We start from the raw sequence: 16,582 nt of genomic DNA, 5'->3' as shown, positions 1-16,582 counted from the left end.
TTAGCTCTTTATGCAGTAAAGTTACAGTGGGATACAAATAATATCAGGCTGATCCTGCCGTTATTTGTTCCCCCTGTTCAAATCACGGACAAACAGTATCCCACAGCTGTTTTTGTTTTTGAACCCATTTTGCACAGAGAGGCATTTTTTGAAAAATGTATTGATAGCAATGTTGAATATTATTACACAGGAAAACCCCCCCCAACTATATGTAAAATAATTACACCATGACGCCTCTGCCTTTCTAAATGCAGAGACAGTAACTGCGTGTGTATATGTAAGCGTGTAAAACCTGAAGATAGTCAGATTAACAGTAACAGTATTTTGTCTCTATCTGCCATTCTGCAATTCATCTCACGTAAACAATAACGTGGCGCACAGCGTGACGTGAAAAGAGGCACATACCTTTGTCGTTGCGTGACGAACTCTGTAGTCCTCGTCCACACGTAAACTCAAAAAAGGAGTTTTAAATAATCTCCGTTTGGTGGTGGGGGGCGCGAACATTTTCCTTGTAAAACAAAGGGGGGGCTGGCAAAAAAAGTTTGGGAACCACTGGCAGCTAACTTTTCGGACACTATTTAAAGAACAGATGTACGTAAGAAAACGTTTTTCACACCACAGCAATTACCCTGCATTTTAAGAACAATTTGCACTTCAGCTCGCAAATGTTTAAGATAAAATGTGTTTAAAATTAGCCCATGAAATTACATCTCAATCCTCTCAATTTATGTTTTAATTTATGTTAAGTTTACATCATGAAAACTAGAAATTTAAACCTGTTTTCCTTGTAACCTTTACCTTCTGCAATAGACAAGTTGAGAATATATATAAAATTAGAGACATCAGTCAGAAAATAATATCAAAATTGACCTTAGTTATTTTTATGGGTGGTATGTTGAAATTTAGGGGTACCAGAAAACAGGGTCTACACTCACAACTACCTGTACCTAATGCAAATTTATCCTAATCTAGTAATGCATGAAACTGAAGTGGCATTTACTTTAATATTTCCAAAGCGGGTTTGTAAAGATGTGTTTGTTGGATATCTTTGTGTTTACTTCAAGCAGTGTTAGTCATTGAGTTTGAGTCATGCAGTTCTTCCGTGTGCTGACGTCAGTCACACAACCACTAATGGCAAATATTAAGCTTCAAATGGTTGTCAAGGCCACACGTGTGGCTGAGAGTAAGCTGACATCAAAACACTCGTGCACACATGAAAGAGGTGTTTTAGAAAAATAACATGACTCAAACAGCATTTTAACGTAATATGATATGTAATTTATGCAGCGTTTAAATTCTGTTTTTCAAAGCATTCCTATCATTTCTGCTGCTTTAAGTGATGTGTTTACTTAACTGGGCTAGTTTTATCATTGAATAATACCTCATCTGATTGCTACAAATTAAATTTTGTTTCATAATGAAGCACCTTCCCTGCTAAAATCCCCACATGCTGAGTAACTGGCTGTTTTATAACAAATGAATCCTAAGAAGTGCATTAAAATAAATGAACTCGTCCTCAGTCACTAAAAGGTTTGTTAATATGAAAAGTTTTCTGTATCTGCTAAAACTCTGCAAGATTAAAAAAAACATTAAAACGTTGTTGTATTAAAATAAATGTGGTCACATGATCTTAGATACAGCCTACAACCTTACCTATTGAATATACTGAATTAGTTTTAGTGATAAAATATTTAGTTAATGTGTGTTTGGTAATATGTTTAGTAAACACAGTGGCATCAATTCTACAAAGGCTGATTCATACTTTCATCTTGTGAGGCATTTACTAATGTGCAGACAGATTCATGTTGTGGTTATGTAAAATATTGAAGGGTGTAACATTTTGGCAATGCTAATCCTGTTTTTGAGAATAAGAAGTATATATGAACAAACATTCAGTGCTTTTTAAAGCTCTATTTTATAGTCACAAGAAGAAATGTGGTGTTTGTTCACAACAAAATAAATGTAACTGACACAGTAAAAGCTTCTGCAGAATATTGGGTTGAATTGACTTAATGGATAAAAGTATCAGGGCACATGACGCTCTGTTTTCAGTCCTATAGCCATGCAGCTATGCAGTCTGCTTTCACGAACATTTATGCACGAATGGGCCATTCTCACTACATTTGAGTAATACCACACTAGATATTACATGATCAGCTGTGGTATTATTGCAAAGTGGAACCACAACAAGTCAGCCATGAAGTAGCAGACAACTTTATGTGGGGTCACTGTGCCCGTGCCGAAGTGAATAGTGTGCAAAAGTCTGTGTATGTATGATGCATACATGGGCTCTGCTTGAAGTCTGTGAAATACTATGTCAGTAATTCCACTTTTATAAAGCTCGACTTGAGTTGGAGATTTAAGTATGACATATAAGAGATGATGTGATTTATTTCTAAATTTAAACAAGATTAGGCTCATCTTGAAATTCCAATCTGTGTAAAATGAAACAATGAAACCAAAATGAAAATGCAGATTTCTATGCAATGCACAGATACTGGTGACGGGAGAGAGAAGAAAGACAGTGTTCGACTGTTGTGGCAGAGTTTAATTTTCTGACACTTCATAGTTCTTATAACAAACAAACTGACAGAATACTGTACACACAGCAAACAGACAGAAAAAGCTCAGTTCAAAAGATAAAAAGAATAAGAAACAACACAAACAGCAATGCCAAGACTTTTAGAAAACAGACCTCAACAACGCCTTTGAAGTAAATCCATCAGATAATCACAACAAAAATCTTCATATATGAGTCACTCTGGTGTGAGAAAGGCGATTTCTCTTAATATACATTTTTAAAAAAGGTGAACGTGGTCTATGATGCTGCAAAAAAGCCTTAATGTGTAAATACTGTTTTAATGGTAACCCAGATCCATGGTATGAACACCACGACCCGGCAGATGCTCAATATTTCCAACAAAAAATGTCTAAAGGGTTTGTTTTTGTAAAGCAGCATAAATAGTACCACTACTTTGTTGTTCTTACAAAGGACGGAAAAGTGACCATTTTCACACAATACTTTCACCTCGTTGTTAAAACGTGACAAAATACAGAAATGCAACACAAAAATATACCAGTACAGTAAAAAGACCTCACTTGGTACCTCATGATTGAGAAGCACATTAAGTTAAATAATCAAGTTCCACTTTAACAAACCAAACCAAGAGACAAATAAACACGTTGTGTAATTGATACAGATAACTATAGCACACTTGGCACAAACTATTCCAAACACGCATCTACCGACTTCAAATGTGCAACAGTGTGCAGCAGGTAGGTATAGAAATGATAATCCAGTGAGGAGTAAGGCCAGAAATCAGTCCTACGGGGCTCGGCTCATTTTCTGTCATTTTGATTTAGCGTTAGAAAGTATCTCTGCTGCCATCTTGTGAGCATCTCTGAGACTGACCGACTTATTAGCTGCATATTCTTTAGAACAGTTTTTTTTTTTTTTTTTTTTTTTTTTTTACCTTAAAAACAGCAGTTTGACAAAACTATGCCAACTCCAGGGACACTTACATGTGCTGTTTATCCTGCTCAGAAGCTGGTATAATATTGGTTTAACTGGCTTTCAAGATAAACACATTTAATGTAAGAAAAAACAATGTTTAAGGTGGAAATCACTGAAAACGTTAAGTGGATTAAGTTATTTTATTTTTCTAAATGTTTTGAAAGATATGAGTTGTGCTTAGTGTCTTATGAACAGCACACAAATATTTCAAGTCATCAGTGAAATCACATCTTTTCAGAGACATTTAGTGAAGACACAGAGGGCTACAAATATGTCAAAAAGAAAGTAAAAAAAAAAAAAAAAATCAATTAAAACTTTTAAGGTACGACAGAATACCCGAAAAACCAAATAATGTTCAGCTCTGGGTATTTAATCTTTTCAAATATTCAGTGGATTTCGTTTTCGTTTTAAAATGCCGAACCGAACACGAATACGTTCCATTCCTGTAATTGTCCAGGTCGAGTGGTGCTCAACCTTCATGGCATTCAATACCCAAACATTCATGATGAACATGCACAATATTATTTTCCATTTCAGTGTCCTGCTCAACCTTCAACCTGAGTGGCAGCAGCACAGCGGGGATGAAGCGTCAGTGCGCTTTCAAATTCATACAAGCACTTAACCACAGTTTATTTTTTAATATTAATTTTGTAGCTTGTTTGTCAGGATAAGCCCGGCACTATTCTCTGTTTTTGTTCCATAAGATGGCAACAATGTAACAATGAATGTAACGTAGCCCAGTAATTCTCAAAGTCTGGGCTGCAGCCCACTTGTAACCACAGTAGGTTGTACAGGTGTGCTGTGAGAGGTATTTTGTAATAAATAAAGTTTAACCTTATTTTCAATTACAAAAAATTAAGATTTTTTATAATGGCTATTTAAATGTAACTATCCTATCAATTCATGCCATGCATGTGACCTAATTACATCTGTAAAGTTTCCCCAATGTTGTCAATGGCAGGAAAAAAGGTGAAATGCAGTGATTTAAAACCGGCAAATCAAGAGACGATCAAAGTGAATCTGTGCAAACACAACCATTTCCAATCTTAAGTTGTGAAAAAAAAATATTTGATATTTGAAATTAAATTGTGGTGTTACTAAGATTGGAAATTGCTACAGTCACACCAGGAAAGAGTGCTTGGAGAGCATGACACCAAAGATACTGTGAGTGTGTGCAGTCGACTTGGAATCTTGCTTCCTTCAAAATGGCTTTTTCAAAGATGGGGACCAGGTCTGCAACCCCAGTTGCTGTCTTCAGTTTGCTGTCAGTTTGTGACAGAAGGGGCTCCAGTTGGCAAATTGTGAATCGGTTGCTGTCTGTTGCAAATCTGTTGCCATCTACATACACAGAAATTTACATTTAACAGAAATTTGAATGAACTACTTACATTCAGAGTCCAGTTAGAACCTCGTAGACTCAAAACAGAAATTCTGAAATTTCTCCACAAATAGTGACGTGATGGTTGCTGCAGGACAGCGAAATGATATAGATGCAGCTTTGCTTTTATTTAGGAATTCAAGCAGTTGGCAACAATTTGTGTTAAAATCAACTGCAAAGAGATGAGGCACAGATGAGTCCTGCACAGACTGACTCAGATTGATTGCTACTTGTTGGCAATCTGTTTGCATTTATAAATTAGACGGCAATTATTTGCAAGCTTTAACCAGTCTGTCTGAGAGTGACTGGAGTCAGTTTGAGTCAGACTGTTTGGACACAGGTTGCCTCGGAGCAGGTAACCTACACAATCACCTTACGATCAAAAGTGGCCGCCCAGTTGGTTTTTGAAACTACTTGCAATCGGTTGCTGAATGCAACAGTTTTACTGTTGTGTGACTGAGCCATAAACGATACTTCATTCTGGGACACTGTCGATACAATCATGTTATTCAGTATCCCGGCCTTGTAATTACAGTATTAATTGGCCAGTATCCTGGCCGTAAAACTTGCTGTTGTACTGAAACCAAATGTTGTAGTATTTCCCCTCCCAAAATCTGCCATGTTATATACCTTTTATTATTTTTCATCACTATTTCAATGCATGGCTTGTTTCTTCTTTACATTAACATGTCAGAACCCTCATGTACATCGTCCTTCTGCTCTACAAACTACTGCAACACATATATTAATCTGCAGGAGAAAATTATTTAAAACAAGTTATTTTCTTGTGTTTTTGTAACACGAACAGTTAAGATCAGGATGAATGAATTTCAACCAATCAAGTGGTTGGTTTTGGTCTTTCATGGGATGTACTGTAACCTCATCCTTCAACATTAAATTACACATTTGCTTTATAGCAATTCTACGGTCAGCTCAAGGCTGAGAACCACTGCTCTGTTTCAATGCAGTTTGAACACCGTCAGCCTTCAGTCCACATTCAGTGGGATTTTTTAAATACAACTAAAATCACAGTTTGGTTTGAGGAATCAACATAATGTACCGATACGATTATCCAACAAAAACAAAGAAACGCTGTTTCTAGTCTCCAACAAATGAAATACACATTTCAGGGATGATATTAGCAGCATCAGGCATGGCGACTTTAAACTAAAACAGTTTATGTTTCTCAAAATACTAAAGACAATCACATAACACAAACATGACCAATCAAATTCCACAGCTTTGTTCTTCAGTATTTAATCCAACAAATCTTCTTTTTCACTGTGAATTCACGTCAAATTTACTTTGAATTTGTGATGGTCAACAGGGCCTGCTGATGTTTCTGCCAGTTGCACAATATCGTCAGTTATTTTCCACAGTACCTGCTGTAAACCATCTCCACTGCTGTAGGAAACGTTTAGAAATGCAGCAGTTCTCATCGTATCTACAGTACATACACGACATGACACGAGCGTGATTCTCAGGTCACATATCTACAGTCCTCTACCTCAGTAATGTCTCCATAACTGGTGAGTCCTCTGGAGTACACCTCTCTTCTCACTGACCCTGTATTAGGGAACATGGTACGTCCATGAATGTAGTGTTACCTGCTTCCTCCTCCTCTTCTTTCCTTCCCCCTGTTGGGGTGAGTTACATCTGTCAGCCACACAGTCACAGAGCCGAGACTTTGACGATGTTGGCGCCAGCTGAGCTTGTTGTGGTCTGAATGCTCAAGGGTGGTGGGTGACTTGGAGGTTGTGGCGGCCTCCGCTGTGGGGGCCTGTGGAGCCCATCTCCATCAGGGGTTAAAGCAGGGGGCGTCGGGAGGCTGATGATGGCTGTGGTGATCCGGCCACTTTTGCAGTTGATCCTGCTGCTCTCATCAGTTTTGAGGTTGAGGTTGGAGCGGCTGTTAAGTATAATTAAATGTGGTTAATGTCTAGTGCAAACAGTAGTAATTGCATAAGTAATTACATCATTTTTTAAGCAAAACATGTTCTGTAATTTCTATAATGTTTTTGTAAATTTGGGCAGAAAATTAAGATGCTGGAGAAATTTATATACCAAAGTTTTATCAGTTTACTGCAGTCACAGTCAGCTTTATTATTTACGCCTGTGAAATCTGAACAAATCTTGAAAACAACACTTTATGGACAGAAGTACTGGGCCACCTACACACTAGACCTACAGGAGCTTTTATGACATCCCATTATAAATTCATAGGTATTAAAATGGAAATGGTCTCCCCTTTGCAGCAATAATAGCTTCTACTCTTCTGCGATGACTTTCTACAAGATTTTGAAGTGTGTCTGGGAATTCTTGCCCATTCAACCGGGAGAACATTTGTGAGGTCAGACACTGATGAGGGGTATGACTCACAATCTCCACTCTTGTTCATCCCAAAGGTGTTTAATGGGCTCTGTGTGGGTCACTCAAGGTCTTCAGCACTATCAGCTGATCATAATCTTATGGCCCATGCTTTGTGCACTGGGATACAGTCATGCTGGAACAGAAAAGGGTCTTCCCCAAACTTTTATTTTCAATGCTGAGGCATAGATCAGTCCAAACCAGACCAGACCAATCCTAAAAATAAACAACCCTATAACACAAAGTTTGGTGGAGGAGGGGTCTGGCATTTGCAAAACCAAGACTCATCTGTCATTGTGCCTGGAACACTTTGTAACTTTACGTGGTCTGACACTTAGTAGCTGAATTGCCGTGGTTCCTAAATGCTTCCACTTTGCAATTTGCATACCACTTACAGTTTATCGTTGAATATTTAGGAAGATATTTCAGACAGACTTGTTGCAACAATGGTATCCTAGTACCATATCGTGCTCAAATTAATTGAGCTCTTTAGAATGACACATTCTTTCACAAAGGTTTGTGAAGGCAGAAGTCTAAATGCTCGATTTTATACATCTGTAGCGATGGTACTGAAAACACCTGAAATCAGAGACCAAGAAGTGTGACCAAACACCTTTGTCCATATCGTGTATCTAGTGATGCATTTGAGAAGTAAAATATGAAACATGTGAGTCCTTAAAAGACCTTTTATTTTGAGTGGAATTTGTGTAATAAAGCTGTACAAAACTAAAATGACATTTTTAAAAGTTAATGTATTCTGTTAGTTAAAAAGTATAACTCATTTCTCAAAGATATATTTTATTTAATTGCATTATTTAAATGCAGCTGGATTAATGTTGACGATTGCCTATTCAGATCCATCTATTAAGTGTCTAGAGTCGGGTGAGGGACTTCAAAGTGTACCCCCAGAGATGTGTTTTGGAGCGAAAGATTAATGCTTGCACACATAAAACAGTTTCAATGGCCAAACACCAGGAGTTTGAAATTTTTGCCAAACCTCTGATGCTAGCCCCTGCATCTGTTTTTGTTTCACCTGGCGGTGTGCGACAGCGGGTCACCACACTGTATGTGGATGGCACTGAGCTCCTGCAGCGGGCCCTGGTGTGTTGAATGGGTGGTGGGCAGGCTGGTGTTAGGCAGAGGAACATTTCTCTTTCTCTTTCGACTACAACAGGTACGTGTGGAGCTGTCATGGCTGGATACAGAGGGACTGCGTGAGGGATAGGTCTGCAGAGCCGTTTCCAAACAGTTCTGCTCGTATATCTGCTCGTCCACAAACTCGTGAGCCTGGAGAGAAAAAAGATGAATGAAAAAAACATGGGGATAGCAAAAAAGGAGAGAAGAAAAACAGCAGTCTGTAAATAGGCTACACAACAGAGTTACAGGACTTGTTGCCCAGTTGTACTTCACTTATAATTTTACAAAAGGAACCACACCAAAACAAATATAATTTAAAGAAATTATAAAAATAAACCTTCATCTTATCATACAAAAATCATGCATCTGGCTAATTCCCTTTATTGGCTGCCTGCATAACACTGTCTGTGTTTAATACAGATCTTAGCCAACATCTTTTGCAACAGTAGCTTTAAAGACTATACAGTGGATGCAGATTTGAGACAAACCTTTACATGATGATCTAAATCCTGTCCTGTCCTCAAACTGTAGTACGAACCAGTGTCTTCTGTGTCTTGTTGCACAGGTCTGCACAGGTTACCATAGCTAAACTTTAACACAAGTATACCACAGACCAGGTTTAAGTGAACTTAGGGGTAGTTACATTTAACAGATACTGTGAATATTCCTTTAATATCACATTGTAACTATGTAATTATAGTTCAAGAGATGTTTCATCCTCATACTCAGACTAAAGGAATACATAAATGTCCAACATTATGATGTACAACTGTTAGCTTAAAGCCAGAAAGTTCTAATTCAAACACGACTGACTATCATTAGTATAAACTGATGTATTCTGTCTAATAGGGAACCTTAAATTAAATGTGATTCAGTACTGAAAGGAAACTCATTTAAAATGTTGAACTGAATCTTCACTTCATTGTCATGCCTGAAAATCTGAACAACTGTGTACAAAAACTCAGTCTGAATAAATATAAAACAATACAGAAATGTGAAAAACAGTGACAACATCGCAAATCTCAGTAATACATTACAAGCAACAACACGGAGAAAATAATAATACAAGAGAATATTCCTCTGTCCAAATACACACTGGTGTGCCGTCAGTGACGCCTCATCTGTGTGAACTGCATGACAAAACTGTGGTGGGCAGTTCAGAAACCAGGTTTACTGCAGTGTAGCTGATTTGGCATAGTAATATGCCAAATTTAGTTTAGGGTGCAGCTGAGTTGTAAAACCCTGCAAGTTCCAGTTTTTACAGACCCACTCTAAACCCCACACCCACAAAGTCCCATAACAACTGTCAACCTGGCGTGCAAACATTATGATATTTCTTTTATTTATTTATTTTTACCAAGAATGTGATTTTTGCTTCCAGCTGAACTCAAACCACAGATTTGAGAGCAAGGAACACCTTACTGTGACAATGACAGACATTTTTGGCATCAGCAAAATGCCCTAAACACCTTTTTTCATCTGTTTTGGGGGAATTTGGCAGCTACATGCAAAGTCAGTGTGAACAGCAAGCTTCTGATAAGGCAACATTTGGAAAATATAAAAAAGGTTCATCACTAGTCACTGAGAAATGGTATAAAATGTATCTCCAGCTTCACTAATGTAGCCAAGTTTTCAGCCATAGCTATACAGTGGATATGTATATTTATAACAGAGCAAAGTGCACTTACTGTTGTTTTCTCCAGACAGTGCAGTAGGTGGTGGTGTTGGCTCTCTAACAGAGAGATGGACTTCTGGGTCAGCTTCTGCTCATCCTCTTCTGTACCCTGATTGTACACACACACACACACACACACACACACACACACACACACACACACACACACACACACACACACACACACACACACACACACACACACACACACACACAGTAAGTTTTAGGAGATACTGTGAAATTATTCAGGAAGTTGCCTTTGGACATAAATCTCTAAACATAAAGAACCAGATGCTGAGATTACTTTGAAAATGAACTTTTAGTAATGAAGTAGTAATAAAAAGGCAGAGGTTCTGCTTCATGGAGTTCAGTTTCATCTGAACTCTTGTGGTTCATGTTTGATGAGTTTCTCCTTATTTCAGTTGTGAGCAGGTAGACAGCAGCTCCTGCCACTTGCTTTCAAATAACTTACTTGTTACACAGTAAACCACATTCCTGTTTGGAGTGAATTGATCCCTTATCTTTAGGTCCAATTTCTCCAATTTGTAATTTATTTCCTATTGTGTAGGTTTTATAAAAAAAAAAATATCCACAAACAGCCTACTGTTTTTTCCTTTGATTTGTTTCCTTGCTTAAGCAAGCAGCAAAATAACTTCCAATTTCAGTTTATTGAGCAAACAACATACAAATTATAAAACCGTGCTACTGCGAATCCTCTAACTTAATTGTCTAAGTAGGTACCGCTGAGTGTTATTTGATGCTGGAGGCAGCTAAATAGTTATTGATGTCAGAAGCTTCAGAAAGAAGAGAGATCGCAGAGTTTGAGGAAGGGAAAAAACCCACAGAAGCAGAAACTTATGGAACCCTTTGTTGGTATTTTTCCTAACAGGCTTAGTTTGAAATTCAGCCTCTAATATTCCTTTGTCTCAAAGTAACTGCAATTGCCAAATAACATGAAAACTGAAAATGATTAATTCTCTCCCCACACTGTTCATTGTTACTCAGAGGATTGGGGTGGGAGGCGAACCAGCCCAAGGACTCTCATTCGGATTCCAGGAACATGAACAACACCGTCATGTGGGCACGTTTTCCGATCTCTCGATTTGTGCATTTACCCTCTGGCAGAGGACCTATACACACATAATATAGATACCTTGCGAGATTCAAGGGTCTTTCATGTAAATAAAGAAGCTGACTTTGTGTAGTCAGTAAAAGGAAGCTGATCACAATAACCTTGCTGCTAATGAATGATTGGACAATAACTAAATGTATTTTTTTCCATTGTATTTGTAATAAAAAACTCCCCCTAAAGTATTCAATGTTATTCATGTGATACCTAAAACTATAACAGTAATAATGAGATGTGTATAATTATGTGAACATCTCTTTTTGGGGAACTGAGTAAATGAAATGATCCAAAAATGAATTGTCTTGATTAAAGATGTATTCAGGGATGCAGGACTCTTTTTATAGGTTATTTTGTTTGATATTAAATGGTGTATCAATTAATTTTATTACTTTGTAGCAGCTCAATTTATTTATTTTAGATTCAAGAAGGTCTTCTACCATCTGGGCATTTTTCAGTATCCTCAAAGTGGATGTGTGACCCAAATGTCAAGTTCCTGGAGATGTCATTAGAGGGCTGTGATTTGTCAGTCTGGCCATCCAACTGATGTTGTAACTGTGCACTATTTAATCTCATATTACCATAAATACGTGTTCAAATTAGTTAGAGAATGACAGTAATGCTCTTTATCCAATGTTAAGTTACTTCTGTATTCTGGAGCTGGCCTGGCCATTGCCTCACTGGAAGTGTGAAGGGTAATATCAGTTAGTTTGGCATTTAGCTGTGAGTCAGGTCCAGGATGCCATGAGTTCAGGATATATAGAGTGCTATGTGCTATGGCCTCAGTCACACAGGCCTAGACCAGCTGGTCACCATCTGGCAATCACCGGTCATGAGGATTAAATGTGTATTCCTTGAATACGCCTCACCTTTGTCACAAGGTGAAATAAGTCACAAAGAGCTTTACACTGAAAACCTGCAAACACTTGCCAACTGCTCTCTCCAAGCGGTAGTGAAAACAGAGCATTGTACCTCAAAGTAAAAGGCATAACTTGACTTTGAAGGCAAACTTTCTCCATTTTTGGTAATAGTTAGGTTATAACTGCAGACAAGATGTTCTATACAAAATCACAACAGCAGTTGTCTCAAGTCGCTTTATACTGTAAGCTAAAGACCCCACAATAACACAGAGAAAACCCCAACAATCAGACGACCACCTATGAGCAAGCACTTGGTGACAGCGGGAAGGAAAAACTCCCCCTCCCAAAACTACCATAACTGTGGGAGGCCATGGCAACCTGTTAACGACCAAAGCCATCCGAAAGAGGTTTTCGGTGCAGCATCCTCTTTGCAACCAATTTCATCAAGTGACTCATAATAACCTCCACGCACCCAGTTTTCCCAGTGACCTGTGGATATCAGATCTCTAGGCCTTTGTGATTGAGGTCTAAGCTAGCTGTTGAATCACTACAGCAGTGCCTCCCTCTAAAGTTGGGTCTGCTTGTTGTCACTGTTTGTTCTATTATACATATGTTGAATACAAATAATACAATTGTGAAGCTTCCCACCTTTTTTCCTTTCATTTGCAGAGTAACCAGTGAAATAATAAATATAGTTTTATTTAAGCTGATGTCTGAGTTGTTGCATACTTCTCTAGCACATTGGCCAAGATATTACTGAACCTCAGGTCTTATTCAAGATTCAAGATTCAAAGTGTTTATTGTCATGTGTACAGAAGAAACAGCATTTCTCTTTGCAATGAAATTCTTCCTTTGGTGTCCATACACAAATGCCAAGATAATAAAGATAAAAATAAGGATAAAAAATAATGAAAGACAAATAAATAAGTACAGAAATAAGTATGTGAAGACAAGTGAGGTATGCAGATGTCGATGTAGATGGATGTACAAAGAAGCTTAATGTGCAAAATGAACTTGTGTTCAAAAGTGTTCAAAGTGTCCTGATGTACAAATCGTGTAAAGCGCTTTGGGGTCCTTAGGGACCAAGTAAAGCACTATACAAATACAGGCCATTTACCATTTACCATTTACAAATCGCAGTTGGAGTAGGTCAGCTGTTCAGGAGTCTTATAGCATATATTGTGGATGTATGCTGCTGTTTGAAAAAAAGCCATTGTTTCTTAATAAGAATTAAAATAAAGACCTTGTGTTTCACCTTTTTGAGCTGCCAGACAGATAATTCAGACTTATTTCAACAGACTTATTTATGTATCCTTACTTTCTGTAAAAGGAAAAAGTTATTTATTTTTTTCTGAAATGGAGATGCTGTAAACCTTCAAAAATAAATGGGTGACATAAGGTGATTTATAATACCTATGAAAAATTTGATTTGGTCTAAGCGCATTCTCAACACTAGGAACACTCAGTTCCTGGGGTGGAAAGTGGATCATTTGGGAAACCTGAAAATGTGCTAATGCATAGCTGATGGCATGGGAATGCAGGAATTACAAATATATGTATATATACATATTTCAAGGCTTGATGGCATCAAGTAAATAAGTAATCCGCTCATTTATTTTATATATATCGTCCTATTTCACTACAGCCTTCTTTTTTTGCGTTCTTGTATGTGCTGATTTTTGTATAAGTGAAGCTGCCTTTTATGGGTGTGTGGCTTCTTTCTTTGTTTCTTTAGTGCATGACGCACCATTCCTCTGTGATACTGTTTTGAGCAGTTTTTTATAGATTTAAATTACTCCATGAAAAAAGATCAGATAAGAGACAAAGCTGTAATGCCTTTGTATGCAAGATAACCATAAAACTCAACAGGATCATCAATACCCGTGATCTAAGTAACAAATAAAAAAGCCAAGATGCAACCAGACCCAGAGTGAACTTCTAGTCTGACTAATGACTGTGACAGAATCAGTGATTTTTGTCATATATCTCCACTCACTCCTACCTCGGACCCATGCAGCGTCACCGACTGTCAGAATTGACACCATCGTAATTTGATGCGCCGGGACTCTGGCAGCTTCATCACAGACACGAAAAGGAAAGGGGGGTGCTCAGTGCTCACAGATGGCATTTATATGATAATTCTAACCACTTGCAGACACCCATGAGCTTTCACACTGGACTCTATTAGGTCCAAATGGATGTTAGTAACCATCTGCAAGGAGGGGAGTGTGTCACTGAAAACACAAGCGATGGTCTAGATGGATGGGATTCAGGCAATTTGCTCACACATTACCTAACACATTTTTCCATGGTGGTTATAAAATATATATATATATATATCTATATTGTATAAAAGAGATGAGTAAATGTAGAGTGGGGGATGATTGATTCAAAAAGTAGAAAGTTAGCTGATCTTTACGTGCAGACATGCATTACAGTAGAGTAAATAATTATTTATGTCCTCTGAGAGAAACACAGCGATGCATGTTCTTATGCTAGGCATTAGAAACTGAACTTCAAAACTACTTTCAAGTTAATCTCTATTGTCTCCACTGTTTCATTGTTCAGTGGCTCCGCTTTGCTTTGAAGCCTCCTTTAATGCACTAACAACCTAATTATCACCAAGAGCGACTCGACAAGCAAGTAAGAATAATCTTACATCCTAGATAACCTCAGCTTACCGTTTTCACAGACACGGATTAAATCAAGTCTCAGACTGATGAACAACCAAAAAAAGCACTTTGTGTTATTACACAGATAACACTCACATGGAGCATTATTAGCCTCTGCTATCACCTCTGCCCTGCATAACAACAAGAATGTAATGGCTCCAACTTCTTCTTTTATAGCCTCTAAATTACTTTTAAATTGTTCTCTGTTTATTTGACAGTAATTGTTGCCACTTTGCTTGTGTTTGTGTACTGCAGATGTGAAGTTGTTGCCTCCAAGCTACTGAGTTGCAGTGAACTGAAATAATTAGTACATGGGCGTTTGACAAGGAGCAATATGATTAATACTGAATTACAACCTGCTGGCATTGCACCATTTTTAATGAGCGCACTTAAAGCAGCTTCCAAGAAATCATCGCGCCCACTTTGCTGTTGGTGGTTCTTCGCATTCAGAGGGTCAGGGGTCTTTCTCACCGTCAGCTCCAGCAATTCGTTGAGAAGTCCGTTGCGTTTGCTCTGAAGGAAGGCGTTGGCGCTGCCGGACTTGGCTATTCTTATCCTGGTCAGTCTAGCTTTCTGGGTGTGGGAAGAAGAAGAGGTCACAGCATCAGACAAGGTAGGCGGGAGGTCGGAGAAGATGACTAATACCTATTTAATGATGAGAATCTGCCAACTCATCACACAAACTCTGTAGTAATTTTCACAGCTACTACATGACTGCTCTTATCTCTGCATTTTCAAGTTTCTCTCTTTCATTATGTATGACAGAGACTGCTGTCATGTTCTTGTGTCTGCAACACGCTGCTACTGAGTATGTCTGTAAGTCGGCACCCAAACAATACACTCATTTGGGATTGCTGAAAATTTAATTTCAAGTCTGAAATGAGCATAAATATGTTGCTATCTTGCTGCTGCAGATTTTTGCTCACATTTAGCTGAAATCCCAGTAGTGATGTTGGGCGATAAGGCCTGGCTCAGTTTCCAGTTTTTCCCAAAGATGCTGACTGAGGCTGAAGTCACCAGCTAGAAAAAGGTTTTAGACAGCAAATTCTACAATAATGGCTTGTCTTTGTGTTTGGGGGAAACATGATAGGATTTCAAGTTACTGGAGGCTTATACCAACTCTAGATTAAAGGTGTGCAAGAATATGAGGACTTAGGTTTAAAACAGTTAAATAATATGTAAATACTTTGATCATTTTTTGTCTAACACAGTGCTCTTTTTAAATATATAAAGATCTCTTAGGTTTTATAGAGAAAACAACAATCGAAATCATGAAAACAATTCTTGGGTAGTTGTAGCTCTAATTGGGATGTCTAACAACAATTTTGCCAAGACAGTGTAGATTGAATCAAAAAGCTTTTTTAATGAAAGTCTTCTTTTAACTTTTTATTCTTTCATCTGTAACTTTAGCCTTTATATTTTCTGATTCTTTACAGCTTCGCTTTTTCTATTTTTTCCTTCCAGTCCATTGATACCGAGTTGTTTGTTTTTTATAATTCATTTTATTTGGATCCCTGGAAGAGCAGCAAACTCCGACTAATCATAAATAAAGAATGAAGAATCACGATGATCTCTTTGAAACTCCAATTTTTGGCAGAGAGTTGTGAGACTTTTCAGTCTGAACCCTTCAGATTGATTCTTCTAAAACAGGATAAAACTAAAGAGTCGGTCCACCAAGAAAAACAACAACAACAAAAAATGGGCTCAAACTAAGAAAAATATAAATGCGACACAAAGCCATGTCTTGCATTTAATGGTGCTGCGAGCACAAATTGATAATTTGCTGCATTAGTGCCAATTATGCCCATGAGAACCTACTGAGATCACAACATTGCAAAGCCTGTTTGCCAACA

General features: G+C 37.9%; 1 protein-coding gene across 1 annotated transcript in view; it reads right to left on the bottom strand.

Moving 5' to 3' along the window:
* Window positions 1-6,369: 6,369 nt before the first annotated feature.
* The window catches only part of LOC116320757 (potassium voltage-gated channel subfamily D member 3-like), a 99,789-nt gene continuing 89,576 nt past the window's right edge, over window positions 6,370-16,582 (bottom strand). The window contains exons 5-8 of the mRNA XM_031740460.2: window positions 15,201-15,302; window positions 10,085-10,180; window positions 8,293-8,546; window positions 6,370-6,801 (exon numbers count right to left, since the gene is read on the bottom strand). Of these exons, the coding sequence (XP_031596320.1) occupies window positions 6,564-6,801; window positions 8,293-8,546; window positions 10,085-10,180; window positions 15,201-15,302 (690 nt within the window). The 3' untranslated portion in view covers window positions 6,370-6,563. The remainder of the gene's footprint in view (window positions 6,802-8,292; window positions 8,547-10,084; window positions 10,181-15,200; window positions 15,303-16,582) is intronic.

This window comes from Oreochromis aureus, linkage group 5, assembly GCF_013358895.1.
Source record: "Oreochromis aureus strain Israel breed Guangdong linkage group 5, ZZ_aureus, whole genome shotgun sequence".
Classification (NCBI taxonomy): Eukaryota; Metazoa; Chordata; class Actinopteri; order Cichliformes; family Cichlidae; genus Oreochromis; species Oreochromis aureus.
The sequence above is the reverse complement of the archived record's forward strand: the minus strand, read 5'-3'. Positions and strand labels throughout refer to the sequence as shown.